The sequence below is a fragment of the Drosophila busckii genome, chromosome 3L (assembly GCF_011750605.1).
Source record: "Drosophila busckii strain San Diego stock center, stock number 13000-0081.31 chromosome 3L, ASM1175060v1, whole genome shotgun sequence".
In the NCBI taxonomy this organism is placed as follows: Eukaryota; Metazoa; Arthropoda; class Insecta; order Diptera; family Drosophilidae; genus Drosophila; species Drosophila busckii.
The window spans coordinates 609,007-626,291 of NC_046606.1; the positions used below are offsets into that span (position 1 = coordinate 609,007).

The following is a 17,285-nucleotide window of genomic DNA, read 5'->3' on the forward strand; positions in this document are numbered from 1 at the left end:
AAAAATTAGTTTGTTAATTAGCTTTTTTATGCTGTCACAACTGTTGTTGCAAAAGCATAAAATAAATAAAAACTAAAGCACTTAAATTGCTGTTGAAGCAAAAAATTCTAACCCCCCACCCCCACAACGACAACAACAGACATTTGGGTTTGGAGCTTGCGCAGTTGGCGCTTTGCGTGTATAACTGTTAACGCCCCACAAAAAGCATAGCTCCGCCCACAGCATGACAAGATGGTTGCCGTGACGTCATAGCCAAACTGCCAAAAAAAAAAAAACAACACTCATGGCTATTTGCATATATATGCTGAGCTATATATAAGTTATATACATAAGCGCCGAATGCCTTTGCTGTTGTGAAGGTTATGCAACATGGCCACACTATATATATATATATATGTGTATGTGTGTGCGTAGGTGTATGTGTGGGCAGCCATTTTTGTGCAAAACACAAGCTTCGTAGGCGACCCAAGCGGATGCTGCTGCTCATAGCTTCACAGATCGTCAGCGAGTGTAGCTGCGTTTGCTCAACTTTAAATTTGCAATCAGGCAAAAACAGATTCTACTGCTCAGAGTTAGTTGCTTAGCTCCGTCCCGTGCGCTTCAGTTCAGTTCAAAACCCAAACGTGTGTGTATTTTAGTGTGTGTGAGTGTGTGTAAGTTCAGCTTAGCTGCTTGTTCATCGTAGTGTTCAACATCAGTCAGTCAGTCAGCGCCCATAACTCAGAAACTCTCAAAACATTTCGCCTTCGCTCTCGACATTATTGTTTGTTGTTATACTTAGTACTGCTCTCTCTCTCTTTATAAACATTACACGTATATATATTTTTTGCTTGCCCCAACTGTATTATCAATAAACAGTCAAAGTGAATTATCTAAAGCAATATATCGACGATATCCGCAGGATAATCGGTAAGCTAAGCAGCTTTCGCAATTCCCTAACTGTCTTAATGTGTGTTTTAAACTCTGTCGCTTACATAAGTTTCACAAATTTTCATCATTAAACACACACACATACACAGACTCAGACACCTACACAGGAAATTTGTTTAGCACTCACTGCGCAATGTCAGTTGACGTGTCCTTCCCACTCGAAAACACACACACACACACATATATATACACAAGTATATAGTGCGCTCTGCCCACTCACTTGCCCTTCAGTTGTCCTTGCTTGCTTTTCAGTTCAAGTTACTCCCACTTCATATTTATTCAAGCAGTGCATTTGTTGATTATGTAACAGTAATTGCGTTTTAACTATTTTTAGTTGACATTGGCAAGTCTAACTAATTGCATAACAACTAAATTATAGTCTAAGTTTAGGCGTTTTATAACTTATTATATATGCATTTTTATTGATATTGTTTTTGCAGAGGAGAAAATGGCAGCAAATCCGAACGGGTATAAACTCTCCGAAAGGACGGGTAAACTCACAGCATTTGGTAAGTTAAAATATATATATTTTATATAGAAATTATTAATATATATAGAATTGAAATAAGTAATGATTTAGCTAACAAAAGTGAAGTTAGAAGTGAAGCATTAATTCGATTTCTTCATATCATTTTATATAATGAGTAGAGCTGCGATATCTGCTCCTAATGGATTCTCAATAATAATCTTAGTAATCAAGCATCATTATTTGCAATATTCCTAACCACATATCATTTGCCAATCCTAATCCTGGCGCATAGCTTAAGAGCTTAGCTTAAGTAAGAACTAGTGTAAGTAGTTGTGATTACAATTCCAGCACACGTAACTATTTGCTCAACAAATAATAAATGAGAGTGTTAAACTGAGTGGCATTGCTGCAAAGGACAAGCGCAAGGACACACACAGACATGTGTGCCAGCAACAGAAGGTCCTTGATAAATAGCTGCGGCCGTTTGGCAGCAACGAAGCGTGAAACTGGCGACTGTGCCTTGTAACAGATTTCGAGGGCCAGCAAACAAACAGACAGAGCGACAGACAGACAGACGGACAGACAAACAGCAGCAAAAGTCAAACGCAGCAACCACCAGTGTCCTATTCGCAGGATATATAGCAAAAAGGTAGACGCGTGCACGAAATTGAAAGGCCAACAAACATAAACCGTTTAGTCACAGGATATTACGCACGCTTACATGTGAGAGTGAGACAGAGCGTCTGTATGTGTGTGTGTGTGCAAAAGGATCTGCAGGATCTTTGTGCGGCGGCTGTGTCTGACATTAAGCGCACGCTCGCCCCAACACATTAAATTTTATTTAACTTTGCTGTAAACTTGTGGAATTTTCATCAAATTGCTACAATTTGTCTCAAGCTGCTGGTTCCAGGACACGCTGTCTGCTCCTTTATATTGAAATTTTAATAGCAATCATGCGCAACGTTAAGTTTTCCAATTGATTTAGAGCGTAGCAAAGTCTCAGACTGCGGCCAGCATTAATTTTATTATAAATCCAGGCAATTAATTGCAGGCAGCCGCAGAATGAGCAGAATATCCTTGAATGCGGCAGCATATGGCTGCCATATTATAAATATTTATGAGCTGCTGTGGTTGAAAGCCAAGAGCTGTAAACGAAATTATGGCTAAAGCTAATAACAATAACAAATGAAATAATTAAAAGCAGAAGATTTAACACCGAAGCAGAAAGCTGCGCAATTTTCATTGATTTTATATCATTCCATAATGTATGCTATATATAATACTGCTTCAGAGTTGGCCTGATATTTAAATAAAAAAATGCTGCTGATTATGAGTAAAGTAATATTTAAAAAATAAATAATTCATGCAAAAATTAGTTTAGGCGAGCCTCGAGTCTATTTTATGCTGCCTGAATAAAATATATTAATATTAATGCATATCAAGCTTATGTTTTCTATAATCTTGCTTAAACATTAAATACTTATAGTATTGTAGTTCAAATAAAGTTTACAATAAGAATTTATAATATTAAGTATACCATCAATTATACAACTCATAACTTTTACTTATAAGCAACTTTAATAATAAGCTAACTACCCGCCATTATAATATCGAAATTGAAATCTGTTTTTTATGCTGTGGCAAGCTGTGTGGGCTGCTTGCCTCACAATAGCCGGACACACAAATCATTAAGGCCATCATAAACATAAACATATATCAAGCTAAGAACAGGAGGCATGCAGATAAAGCAAAATTTCTTTTAAGCTGTCAGCAGCTTATTTTTTTATGCTTTCGAGATAAGCGCGCCAGGACTATAACTAACTGTGTGTGCTCTCTTTATCTTATTGCAGATCTAATGCCCACCACACAGACAGCTGGGCCCGAGACACGTGAGTTTCTGCTTAAAGTTGTCGATGTGCTGTTGGACTTTGTCAAGTCGACCAACGATCGCAATGAGAAGGTGCTGGACTTTCATCATCCGGAGGACATGAAGCGCTTGCTGGATCTGGATGTGCCAGACCGCGCCTTGCCGCTGCAGCAGCTAATCGAGGATTGTGCCACAACGCTGAAGTATCAAGTGAAAACTGGTGAGTGGTAAATCAAATTTGTCGCTGCATAAATTTGCATAGACAAACAGACAAACATAAACAGCAAACATATGCTTAGCATACTTTTCTGATGGGGCGCGTGTCTGCAGGACTTGCGGTCGCATTAAGGACACACAAAGTGTGCAGCCTTGTAGATAAGCACATTAACTCGCTGGCTGGCTGACAGACAACAGACAATGCCATTTTATGGCCCATTGAGCCAAACTAAGAGTTGTTTACACCTTTCAAAAACAGCCAGAGGCAGAGGCAAACTTTTTAAATCTCATTTGCCATCAATCATAAATCAAGCTCGCAAAGGGTTCACAAAGTCATTCGCACGTTTCACTTTGCAACTGAATATGCTGCTGATTTTCATTGAAAATTAATGCCAGTGGGTGGGGTGGGCCAGGCACGTGACCGCAATTGTGTTTGGAGTATCGATAATAAGCAACAACTACCCCCCGGAAGTTGCGGCCTTGTCTGGATCTACCTCTCTCGTTAAAACGCGCCCTTCTCGTCAGGAAATTAGACTTGGGCTTGTGTGAGCGACAAAAATTGAATTAAAACTTGCCATTCTAATCAGAGTGTAACTGAATAAACAAAGATTTCGTTTGGCTGCTGAGATAAATGTGAGAAAAGTCAAACAGGGAAGGCAAGCACATGGAGTTATGAGCTCGTAAAAAGCAAAAATCCCAGACATCTTTCTGTAAAATTTTTTATTCTTTTCGAAACTAAACATACATTTTATTTGGGTTATTCAAGCTTCAACTACTGCAATGGTAGGTACATCCAATAAGAGATATAAATCGAAGGTTTTATAGTTTGCAACTAAACTTTTTCCAAGCATTACAGCAAGTCAAGTTTTTTCTTGTATTACGTATACACACGTTTACTTTTAGCTTTGACTGGCTTCATATAAATCCCATTTATGATCCATAATCTTGCATAATGCTTATGCTGCCAGCAGGGGTAACATGATATGGGGCACATCTCGCTGATGATGAGGAAGACTCTATAAAAAGGGAGCTTTAATCAAAATCCGTTGTTATTTTCTGACTCGCTGCACGCCTGATCCTTTTGATGCGAATGAATGACGTACGGACGTACGCGTCGCCAGCTTGAGGGTGTCTCAGTCTGTGTGGCAGGGCAACGTGCAACGGCAACGAGCAGCAGCAGCTGCGGCAACATGCGCAAATTGAAATGTTTGAATGCCGACGCTGCCTGTGCTGGCTTTATGTGGGTGGGATTTAGCCTTGTGGGCAATGGGATTTTAATCACACGACTTATGGCACTCAAGATGTGAACTGACAGACGCCCCCCTAAACGAAGGGTTCCCTTAGCCGAGTGGGTGGTAGGGTGGGTGAGATAAACTCTTGTTTGTTGCTCATTGTGAAAGCATTTTGTGATTTTTTCCGTGGGACTTGAAGCAAGTTGCAATTAGCTGCAATAAATGAACAATTCAAGACACTTAGCAGGCCAGGCAAAAGCTCTATTGATTTTTGCAGTGCCAACCTGACCCCCAAAAAGCACAAAGGGCGACCTTGTCTGCGGGCTTTTATACATATGCACATCCGGCAGTCAGTCAGCCATGCCCACATTTATTCTCTTTTTGCCTTTTGCTTTTCTTTGTTTCATTTTTAATAAAAACAACAAGAATTGCCAAAGCCTGCCAGCCACATCTGTTGTCAGCTTAGCCTGCCAGCTGGCTAGACAGCCATGTCCAATAGCGGAAGCTATGCCACATTAACCTTAACTTCAATTTCTCTGCTCCCATCCAGGTCATCCACATTTCTTCAATCAGCTGTCGTGCGGCTTGGATTTGGTATCCATGGCTGGCGAATGGTTGACTGCCACTGCCAATACCAACATGTTCACATACGAGATTGCTCCGGTGTTCATACTCATGGAGACTGTGGTGTTGACCAAGATGCGTGAGATTATTGGCTGGTCGACTGGCGATTCGATTTTGGCACCCGGCGGTTCCATTTCCAACTTGTACGCCTTCTTGGCTGCGCGTCATAAGATGTTCCCCAACTACAAGGAGCATGGCTCGGTTGGTCTACCCGGCACTTTGGTCATGTTTACTTCGGATCAATGCCATTATTCGATCAAGTCTTGCGCTGCTGTCTGCGGTCTGGGCACCGATCATTGCGTTATGGTGCCCTCGGATGAGCATGGCAAGATGATTACCTCCGAGCTGGAGCGTTTGATTTTGGAGCGCAAGGCCAAGGGTGATATTCCCTTCTTTGTCAATGCTACCGCTGGCACCACTGTGCTGGGCGCCTTTGATGATCTCAATGCCATTGCGGATATTTGCCAGAAGTACAACTGCTGGATGCACATCGATGTGAGTTGCCCAAAGGCAAAGTACCTTGGTTAATATATATAAAATTTATTTGCTTACAGGCTGCTTGGGGTGGTGGTTTGATGATGTCGCGCAAGCATCGTCATCCTAGATTCACTGGAGTTGAACGGTAAGTTGAGCGTCTAAAGAAATTAGTTGACCACAGTTTGATAGCAAAAGGTTTGGGCTACATGCATTCATTTATGTTTTTTTATATACTGCCATTTAAAATAGCAATCAGTCTATAAGCAATCACAAAAGTGACATATTAATAGTCTGCCTGGCTCATTCATCACTCCCAGTCCATGTTGCCCTCATATGCGGCAGTCAAAACAAGAACGAAGAGAAAAAATGAATTGAAAACTCTTGTTGTATAAATTTAAATCTAAACGCTCCCAAATGGCCCGCATGGCAGCCAACCACCCAACCACCCAGAGAGCGACATGTGGCTGAAATCTCAATTTGTCATTTAGTGCCTCCATCAGGTGTGCAGAGCTTAGAGGGATTACAAGCGACTGAGAGCAAGTGCATTTCGAAAAGACAAACAAATGAACAAAGTGGATTTTCAACCCGCGCAAGTCCTTTGCCCTGCCTTTTATGACGTTGGATTTGGGGGGTGGTGAGCATTACTTACGCAACAATTACGCCAAACAATAGACGAGGCCCGAAGAATTTTTAATTTTAAAGTTAACAGCTCCCGCGGCTGAAGCCTAAGTGCACTTTTCACTCAGCAAGAAAATCCCGAAATCCCCGGGCAGGGGATTAGGCAAATGTTTGCCACAACTGCAGCTGTGTATTGACAGGCTGCGGTCAAGGCCAGTGGCCCATAAACACTTTCAAATTGATGGCACTCCCACCCACCCTAGTCGCCATCTATCAAACTGTGCATTCAATTGCTTTAAAAGTTCTTTAGCCTGGGCATGCAAATTCGTCCGCACTAATTGAACAGGCCTTTATAAATTAATCATTAAGTGCCTCGTGGCAGCTGACAACTTGCAACTAAGCCGAAAGTTGATTAATGATGCCCAAAGCAGAGCAGAGCAGAGCGCCTAGTCCTTGCTCTAGGCGACTCTATCTCAAGGCTAAAAACAATGCGGCCACATGCCGTCACTCGAGCTCAAGCTCAGTCTCTTCAAATACGCGTGTTTATATAGACAGGCGACACACTCTCCACATAACTGTAAATAGCTCCCACAGGGATGTTTAGCAACCCCTCAGGGCAGCCTCAGGGGGTTGTCGCTCGCTTTGAATTCAATTAAAGTGCTGCGGCTTGAAGTTGCCACAATTTATGGCACTTGCTCTGCTCAGCTCAGCTCAGCAGGAGGGTGGGAATTTCTTCCTCTCTTTTTGCATAGCCACCGCACTCTGGCAGCTTAGTGTTAATTGCTTGTAATTTGTAATTGTATAACATTTAATATATTTACATTATGATTTCGACTTTTTGCAGCGCCGATTCGGTTACCTGGAATCCCCACAAGCTTATGGGAGCGCTGCTGCAATGCTCGACTATACATTTCAAGGAGGATGTAAGTAAAAAATATAAATATATAGAAATTAGTTTCAAATATTTGACTACACATTAATTACTTTTTAGTTTGAACAACTCAACAATTCGGCTTAAGATCTTTATTTTGAAGCTGAATTTTTGCTGGAATTTAGTTTCAACTTCTATTAAGCATTAACTAGCTTACAACTATTTATGCTTAATCCAAACTGTTTGCAATTTCAAGAGTCAAAACTTCAGCTTAACTCTGCCAACTCTTTCTTAAAATGCAGCTTACTCCCTCTCTCCCCCTCCTTTGTTGCTGTGCACATTCTTGTGCATTTCACAATGTGTTGTTGTTTATGCAAAGAATTTTTCAATTGTGTTTCAAACAATTCCTTGCTATTTGCCATGCCAAGGGGAGTTTGTTGCTAAACTTAAAATACAATGAATGAGCACAAAAATCTGTAGACAACCCTGCGAAGTTCGAAGTCACCCTCCGATTGGTGTTTTTTTAACATACACTGCAATATGTTGCCATCGGTCACAGTTGCGCCTTTTGGCAGGCGGAATTTTAATTAAAATTTCGACTTGACTTATGTGCCAGACATTAACAAAAATATTTGCTTACAGGGCTTGCTCATCAGCTGCAATCAGATGTCGGCCGAGTATCTGTTCATGACCGATAAGCAGTACGACATAAGCTACGATACTGGCGATAAGGTCATCCAGTGCGGCAGGCACAATGACATCTTCAAGTTGTGGCTGCAGTGGCGCGCCAAGGGCACCGAAGGCTTTGAGCGCCAGCAGGATCGCTTGATGGAGCTGGTGCAATATCAGCTGAAGCGCATACGCGAGCAGTCCGATCGCTTCCACCTTGATCATGGAGCCGGAATGCGTTAATGTGTGCCTTCTGGTATGTGCCCAAGCGATTTGCGTGGCGTGCCCCATGACAGCAAGAAGGAAGTGGAGCTGGCCAAGGTAAGCTTAATCCCAATTTTAAGTGGATGCATTACTATAAGTTTATATATTTCAGATGTGCCCCATTATCAAGGGCCGCATGATGCAGAAGGGCACACTTATGGTTGGCTATCAGCCCGACGATCGTCGACCCAACTTTTTCCGTTCGATTATCTCTTCGGCTGCTGTCACCGAGCAGGATGTGGACTTTATGCTTGACGAGATTCATCGTCTGGGCGATGATTTGTAAGCTGTTCAATTACTCTAGCTACTGTTTATGTAGTTCAATGCAACCAAGAAGTATCTATAAGGTAAAAACCAAAGCATATCATAAGCACACACACACACACACAAACACACATATCTAAAAATTTTTGGAAAAACTTCAATGTTGCTGTCAATTGTTTAAGTTACTAAAATCTCATTGTTTAAGTTACAAGTCTGGCCAGTGTTGGGTGAACTAATGAAATATTTAACTTAATGTTATTGTTAATTAACAATTTAATTTACTGTTATGCCATACTATAAAAGCAAAAAGTGTTTGTTTTTGCGACTGTTGCGTGTTATAACAAATAATATTATATGTATAACTAAAACTATCTAAATGTATATTTACATATATATAACAAATACCACCCGCTAATACACTCACACCACCCGCTAATATACTAAAAAAAAAAATACCAGAATACAGTTGAATTGAAAGCTATAGAAAAGTTAAAGATATTGCCAACTTGACATATCAAAAATGCAAATAACGAAAGAACACATTATTGATTTGCTTTTATTTTCAATTCTATATAAATCTGTTGCACGCTTTTCAATCGGGTATATATATATTGTTGATCTATGCCAAAGTCTAGGCTGCTTGCAGCAATCAATATGTACCTACATTAAATGCTAATTCAAAAGAGACCTGCTTGTTAAATTATTATAAACAATTAAAGTCAAGCGACTACAAATAGTTGAGTTATATGAAACAGGGATTAAGTATCCCCAAAACTAGTCCAAAACGATTATAAAAACTGTGCTATATACTAGAAAATACGTATGTTATGTCTTAGTTGGATTTATTAGTTTGTTTTTAATGTGAATGTCTGATATATATATTCGGTGTCAATTAAATGCAATTATTAAATTATTGTTAAACATTTGGTCCGCGTGTTAAGGGTATGGGCTAAAGAAACTGGAAAATCAATTGAAACACACAAAACCTCACGCGCTGTACACAAATTATTAAACATATATATTACATAATATATTAAATGCAAAATATATATATTTATTGTATTTTAATGTGCTGTTAACTAAGTTCAATCAAAAGCAAAACTATGTGTATAACAAGATATTAACAGTATTAACAATTAACAAAAACCGTAAAAAATATCATTATTTGCATTCTATGTATAAATTATTGTATGTATTTAAAAACGGAATTCAAATAAAAACAATAACTATTATTCCAGCAACTAGCAAACAGCAGAGCAAAGTAAAGAGCGCGTGCTCTTAAGTTATGCGACGAGGGGCTTGTCAAACCGGCGTTACCAGCCAAAGAGAGAGCGACAAAGAGAGAGAGAGAGAGAGCGCCCCACTACTATATAAAAGCGCGATCATGCTTAAACAAGCATTCAGTTCTCAGCGCTCTGGCTTTACACGTTCTTTTTATCATCGCTTTTGTTTTAAACAGTTCATCTGGCGTCCAACTTTATAAAAGTTGTAAATATTCCGACTATTTGTTAAAGAGTTCTGTGAATTTACATAAAATGTCCGCGAGTTTTGTGCCAGTGCCCGCAGGCAGTGATTTTCCATTGGAAAATCTGCCATATGCCGTTTTCTCCACAAAAACAAATGTAAGTGACAACATTTTTGAAATATCATTTGTTTTTCTGAGCATTCCATGTGACTTTCAACCAGTTTTTTGAACAACTTTAGTGCATATAATTTGCATATATCATAAAGTAAACTAGTTTGTTTACAAAAACAATCTTTTAATCTAATATGCATATAACATTGTTATTGTGTAGCAGACAACACCTGATATTCTATATATGTAAAAGAGTTTGTCACGGGTGACGGCCGTGAAACCTCGCTAAATGTACTTTGGTGTGTGTCTGGGCTAAACTTTCTTTCTCTGCTTTTAGCCCACTCATCGCTTGTGTGTGGCCATTGGCGAACATGTGCTGGATCTAAAAGCTGTGGCACATTTGTTCCCAGCTTCCTTACAGGATGCTTTGCAGGCGCCAACTTTGAACTTACTCATGAGCTTGGGTCACGAAGCCTGGGCTGCGGTTAGAGCGCAAATTCAAAAGCTACTGCTGAAAGGCTCTGAGGTAGAACAAAATGTGGACTTGAGAAACGCGTAAGTCAATTTAAATTATATATATTTATATTACTCAAGCAACAATTATTTGCTTACAGCGCTTTAGTAGCACAATCAGAAATTTCGCTGCATTTGCCTGCCCAAATTGGCGACTATACGGACTTTTACTCATCGATACATCATGCTACCAATGTGGGCATCATGTTTCGAGGTGCTGACAATGCTTTAATGCCCAACTGGCGCCATCTGCCGGTGGGCTATCATGGTCGCGCTAGCTCTGTAGTGGTGTCTGGCACGCCCATTCGCCGTCCACTGGGACAAACGATGCCGGAGGGAGCGGAGAAACCTGTCTTCGGTGCCTGCAAGCTGCTAGACTTTGAGCTTGAGATGGCCTTCTTTATTGGTGGTCCTGGCAATAAGATGGGTGAGCCCATTAAGGTGGATGATGCCTGGCAAAATGTGTTTGGCTTTACGCTGATGAACGACTGGAGTGCACGTGATATACAGAAATGGGAATATGTGCCTTTGGGTCCATTTACTGCCAAGAACATGGGCACTACAATATCACCCTGGGTGGTGACAACAGCAGCGCTGAAGCCATTCCTTCTAGACAATTTCCCACAGGAGCCGGAGGTGCTGCCCTATTTGCGCCAAAGCTTGCCTTTTAACTTCGATATTAATTTGGAGGTGTCGCTGAAACGTAAGTTATTTATAAATTATTGTTACCGTTTGCTGCAGTGCGCTATGTTTCCATTCCAAAGCTGACAATGATGTGGAGACGCTCATTAGCAAGTCCAACTTTAAGCATTTGTACTGGACACCACTGCAGCAAATTGCTCATCACACAATTACGGGCTGCAATTTACGTCCCGGTGACTTGATGGCCTCCGGCACCATTAGCGGTGAGACGCCAGACTCTTATGGCTCCATGCTGGAGCTTTGCTGGCGCGGCAGCAAGACTGTAGAGCTGCAAGGCGGTAAAACGCGTAAATTCCTGCAGGACTACGATGAGGTCATCATACGTGGACATTGTGAAAAGAATGGTCTGCGCATTGGCTTTGGCAGCTGTGCCGGTCAAGTGCTGCCCGCTCTAACATTGTAAATTTATCAATGGAAAAATAAAGCAATTGTACCACTGTACTAAAAGCAACAAGTGCCCACAGTTGATTTTTATCTCGCATTTGCTTTTGCTCTCATACGTGCTTACGCTTCTTTTTGGCATAAAGCTCTCAGAGAGCGCTTCGGTCTCAGTCGGCGCTCTCTTTGGTTACAACTCATACAATTGAGACGAACCTCGAACACGAATCGAACGCTTCTTTAACGGCTTTTTGCTGAACTGTTTGTTTATGTGTTTTGGCTGCTAAACAACAAACACGCATTGTAACAATAAAGTGAAAAAGGCAAAGCAGTGGCAATAAATATAAACAATTTAAGCAAATACTACACGCAAAGTCAAGTGCCGGTAACTAAAATCAATTCAATGTGCAGTTTCTTTAAATAAAACATAAAAGATATAAAACAGTGCAAGGTGAAAAGGCAAAAACAACGAGTGCAATTCATAAATGTCTTAAGTTAACAAAAGGTAGTGTAATCTTTAGGAAAATTAGCTACAAATTACAAGAAATGGTCAACATTTGCTTAGCCATAGAAACTTTTATAATTTTCAATGTGCGGCAAGCTGGCAGTGACTTGGAAAAATCAATTTTTAGCAAGTCTGCGCACGCATACAATTGCGCACAAGCAAACACACACACACACACACATGCATACAAATACAAACAGTGACAGTCTGAGTGTGTCGCCCACCCGCCACCCCGATGCAGACAAAAACCAGCTTCGAAAATAGTCGCTTGCATTTCTCTGTTTGCGTTTTGCATTGATTTTCTTCAAATATACACACACACACACACACACACACACAGTCAAAAGCAAAAGATGCGCATGCATACAAATAAACAAACAGTCACACAGCATGCTAAAAGTTAATCAGCTCAACAGTCCCCACCACGACTAACAGCAGCAACAACAACAACAACAACGAGTTCAAAGATACGCAACAGCAAAAGGCTATAAAAAAAAACTTTGCAATTAACTGGCGCCGTCGGCTGTCATGCTGGAGCGGACGACTCCCCCACCTCACCACTCTTTTGCCTTAAGGCGCATCACATTCACCTCAAAGGGGAACCTGTTTTGGCGCGCCACTAGTTATGCGCTCTCTCGCTCTTGTACGACGTGAGCGCATGTCTAGACAACTGAAGTGGGAGTGTAATGTCTCACTCTCTCTCACTCTCTCTGATTATTTCACCGCACGCGTCGGCGCCGGTGTTGGCGTTTCGCTCTCATTAACGATAACGCGCAAAAACAAAGCATAAAACAGAAAGGGTGGCTAGAGAGAACGAGCTTAGTAAAAAGAAATGTGAAGTGCGTGTGTTTAGTCGCTGTAAATTTGTTGTCAAAACTCATAATTAAAGCAAATAAATGCTTTCAAATTCATTCTTAATGCCAGAGCGCACAATCAATGTGCAAATTTTAATCAAAGTGTATGTGTGAATGCTTTTACTGTTAATCACTTGTGCTAAGATTAGAATACATAGCTGCCAAGTCAATTAACCCCATTCCAAGTGAAGCTGAAGCATAAAAAATAAGAAGTGCATATTCGCATATGTTGTTTGTGGGTGTGTGGGTGTGTGTACTCAAGTGCCCGTTGGAGATAAGTTTAAGGCGCCGTAAACAACGCGCAGTCATTCACGTAATGTGCCAAGACAGAATTTACAAAGCTAAACGAAGCGCATAAAGAGAAGAAGGCAACAGCCAAAATACATTGCTAATCAATGGCAAAGAGTACAGTAGTGCAATGTGTGTGGAATTAAAAATAAAAAAAATACTAAAACAAATATAATATAGTAAACTTCAAACATTCTTAGTGCGCAAAATTTGTCGCAGTGCATTTACTTTTACTGTTCATGTCTGTCGCTTTTGCTTTGGCGCATAATATGCAAAAGCAAATATAAAAAAAACCAAATGGTTCCAAAGTGCAGCGTCTGCCTGCGTAACGCCCCCGCCGTTACTCCATATTCTCAGCTGGTGTCACTGTAAGTGTGTGTGTGTAGAAGTGAAAGACTTGATAGACAGACGAGAACAGTAGAAGAAGCGCCAACAACAACAACAACAGTTAGTTGATCAACGAGTTGATTGAGCATTTGCGTATTTAGGTCTGCTTTTTATTTTATTTATACTCATTGTTGTTGTTGCTAAAGCTGCAGCGCTTGCAAATTGTTTGAACCAAAATTTGATGGCAAACAAATTTTACTTTAATTGTGGCTAGATTGTTCGCCCCGACAAAATGACATAAACCAGGTGCACAGCCAAAGTAATAGAGCTGTTTAAATTAAAATAACACTTAATTAACTATTGAAGCCACAGCCAGAACAATGTTGAAGAGCAGCTGGTTTTGTTTTCTATGCGGCTTGGGCTTGTTGGCCCTGACAAGAGCTTGTAAGTATTGCTTATAAATAATATAAATGTCAACTAATTTTATATCGGGTTTGCAGCGCCTGCAGTTAGTCGTCAATATAGCTGCATGAGCTTTATGGAGAATGATAATACGCAACATGAGGACGACTATGAGCAGGATAATAGCGAAAATATTAGCGCGGAGAATCAGCTGGAGTCCACTGTAGCGGCCAGCAGTGAGCCCCAGAAGCGGCAGCTGTAGTGAGGGATATACGTTCTGCTTTACGCTCTGGAATCAAACAGCCGAGGGTGTTAAGCTGGTGAAGCAGGGTAAGCTGAATCCTTCACTTGTATAGAGAATCAATTAATTTGTGCGCTGCAGGTTGCTGGAAGGACAACACGGATCGCAACTCCATTTGCAGTCAAACGGAATGCACCAGCTCTGCGCCCACGCCAAGGACCAACTCGCTCTACTATTGCTGCTGCTCTGGAGAACTTTGCAATGAGCGTGTCGCTGTGGTCGAACCCGCACCCTTGGAATTGACCAAAAGTGTAGCCGTGGTAGTGCCCGGACGCGTGCATTCCGTCTTTAGAGCCACTACGCTGCTTAGCGCTGTGGCTGTAGTCACAATCATGATTATTATAGTAATGCTCTCGCTGCAATATTGTCGCAGCTTCAAAGAGATAAGCGAACCGGAGGAATCACCGCTGGCGCCCTCGGGACCAGGCTATAGCTCCAATTTACGCAATGTGGACAACATCAATTTAATAGCCATGCTGGGCAGTGGCAAATATGGCACCGTTATGAAAGGATTGCTGCATGATCAGGAGGTGGCTGTCAAAATCTATCCCGAGTCGCATCATCAGTACTACGTGAATGAGCGAAATATTTATGCGCTGCCGCTAATGGAGTGTCCAGCTCTATTAAGCTACTTTGGTACGACTGTGATATACACTTTGTTAGCTAAACTAAACTATGTTCACTTGCAGGTTACGATGAGCGCCGCACTATGGATGGACGCATGGAGTATCAGTTGGTTTTATCGCTGGCTCCGCTGGGTTGCCTGCAGGACTGGCTTATAGCCAATACCACAGACTTTAGTCAATGCTGTGGCATGCTGCGCTCCATTACACGCGGTCTTTCGCATCTGCACACAGAGCTGCGCCTGGGAGATCTGCACAAGCCCTGCGTGGCGCATCGTGATCTCAATTCAAGGAATGTTCTGGTGCAGGCGGATCTTAGCTGCTGCATAGCAGACTTTGGCTTTGCGCTGAAGGTTTTCGGCTCCAAGTACGAGTACAAAGGTGAAGTGGCTATGGCGGAAACCAAAAGCATCAATGAAGTGGGCACGCTGCGTTATATGGCACCAGAGCTGCTAGAAGGCGCCGTCAATCTGCGAGATTGTGAAACGTCGTTGAAGCAAATGGATGTCTATGCGCTGGGCTTGGTGCTGTGGGAGGTGTCCACACGCTGCGCGGATTTCTATGCTGCGGGACAATTGACGCCGCCTTATAAGGCGCCCTATGAGCAGGAGGTGGGACCACATCCAAGCTTCGATCAAATGCAGGCACTGGTGGTGCGTCATAAGGCGCGTCCGCTGTTTCCCGCTTGCTGGGGTGGCGGCGCTGCGGCCAAGCTAGTGCGTGATACTTGCGAGGATTGCTGGGATCATGATGCGGATGCCAGGCTAACCTCACTCTGCGCCGAGGAGCGCATGCAGGAAATGTCTAGTCTACGCCCGCGCCTGCAGGCACAGCCCGCTAGTCCGCTGCTGAATACCAATAATCTGGTTAGTCCCGTCACCATCACGACCACAGCAGCTGCAGTCATACACAGGCAGCTCAGCTCGGCAGACGGCGGTCTACTGCAGCCACCGCCCAATCAGCAGCTGCCCACAGAGAAGAATCACTTGAACTATGCTCAGCCACAACTGCAGCCGCATCTGCAAGGACGCAATCCCTGCCAGGAACGCAATCTAGCGCCGCAGCCGCTGCGCACTCCGCCTGTGCTGGTGGAGCGCAGCAAGAAGCACAGCTTCCAATTGCCGCAGGAGCAAAGTCTTTCCTGCCTGGAGCATGATGTCAGCGTGGAGGAGCTCATAGCCACTCGCCAGAACCAGCAGCAGCAGCACCAACAGCAGCACAAGCACAACTCCAGCCTGGGTCAGGGCTTTCCCAAGCAACAGAATACGGATCACAAGCTGCGTGGCTGGCATGGCGTGCGCGCCTTAATACACAAGAAACTCTTCCGCAAGGAGCTCGCCGATCAGCTATGTCGCCAGCTGCAGCTGGGCGAGGAAAAGTCCAATCTGGTGGCAGCGCTCAAGAGCAGCGACAGAGCGACGCGTCGTCCCAATAATCTGGACTTGAACTTGGATACAGTGCAGCCGCCGCAGCTGCGCAGCGCTGAGCAGCGCATGGGCACACCCGCTCATGTGGTGCCGCGCTCGCTCTCCAGCAGCTTGATCAAGCACATCAACAACAACAACTGTCTGCTGGGCAACGAGAACGAACTGCATACGCTGAGCGGCATGAGAGCTGCCGCCAAGCGTCGTCCTGGCCATCTGCGCACAAACTCCTTGCTGGTGACAAGTGGGCGCCGCCGCCGCCGGCATCACCGAGCAGCAAATGCGTCGCCAGCATAGTCTGGAAGTCTTCCGCGAAGTGTTCAGTGGACGTGGCAGCAGTGAGCGACTGCGCGATCCCAGCGAGCGTGTCAAGACGCCGGGCGATGTGCCGCGCTCCGTGCGCAAGGCGCGTGCTTCCAAGACCTTGAGTCTGTACGATGATCGCATGATGGACTCGTCGCTGTTGAATATACTCTAGCATGAGGAGGTTCTGCTGCTGGAACTCTAAGCGACGTCGACGGCGGCGGCAGCAGAACGTCCAAGTACAACTCATATCTCAACTAAAGGTAAAACGAAATTGCATAAAACATATTCAGTAGATTGCAGCATTGATTGCTTCATATATATGGATTGAGTGTGTGTATTTTTGTCAATGATAGTAACGCTGAATCTAAGAATTATATAGATATAGACAGATACACAGATATATAGTTGTATAATGAATGTATTTTTTCACCAATCATCCTAGCGTTTAGTGCAGCAAACAACCAAAGTCCTTATAGATTAGTACACAGATAGAAGAGTGAGTGAGAGAGACACGCAGCGCTTGATAATTGGACACTTAAGTGGGCATTAGCAGACTTCAAATTGAGAAAATACAAATATTACACA

At 42.8% G+C, this 17,285-nt stretch overlaps 3 protein-coding genes across 3 annotated transcripts; all 3 read left to right on the top strand.

Annotated features, from left to right (window-relative positions):
- Positions 1 to 495: 495 nt before the first annotated feature.
- Positions 496 to 8,810, top strand: LOC108600412 (glutamate decarboxylase). The gene is given in 11 exon segments (XM_017987972.2): positions 496 to 653; positions 1,371 to 1,439; positions 3,250 to 3,486; positions 5,265 to 5,833; positions 5,893 to 5,960; positions 7,278 to 7,356; positions 7,947 to 8,189; positions 8,191 to 8,220; positions 8,222 to 8,245; positions 8,247 to 8,294; positions 8,350 to 8,810. Coding segments are annotated over 10 exon segments (1,533 nt in total). The 5' UTR covers positions 496 to 653; positions 1,371 to 1,378; the 3' UTR covers positions 8,524 to 8,810.
- Positions 8,811 to 9,900: 1,090 nt separating this feature from the next.
- LOC108600414 (fumarylacetoacetase) lies at positions 9,901 to 11,741 on the top strand. Its single transcript, XM_017987975.2, has 4 exons — positions 9,901 to 10,123; positions 10,415 to 10,632; positions 10,692 to 11,293; positions 11,355 to 11,741. Exons 1-4 carry the CDS (start codon positions 10,037 to 10,039, stop codon positions 11,693 to 11,695), a joined length of 1,248 nt encoding a protein of 415 aa, XP_017843464.2. The 5' UTR covers positions 9,901 to 10,036; the 3' UTR covers positions 11,696 to 11,741.
- A 2,201-nt stretch (positions 11,742 to 13,942) lies between these two features.
- LOC108600567 (bone morphogenetic protein receptor type-2) lies at positions 13,943 to 17,204 on the top strand. Its single transcript, XM_033293757.1, is given in 6 exon segments — positions 13,943 to 14,088; positions 14,145 to 14,299; positions 14,301 to 14,376; positions 14,429 to 14,983; positions 15,037 to 16,646; positions 16,648 to 17,204. Coding segments are annotated over 6 exon segments (2,715 nt in total). The 5' UTR covers positions 13,943 to 14,024; the 3' UTR covers positions 16,903 to 17,204.
- The last annotated feature ends 81 nt before the right edge of the window (positions 17,205 to 17,285 follow it).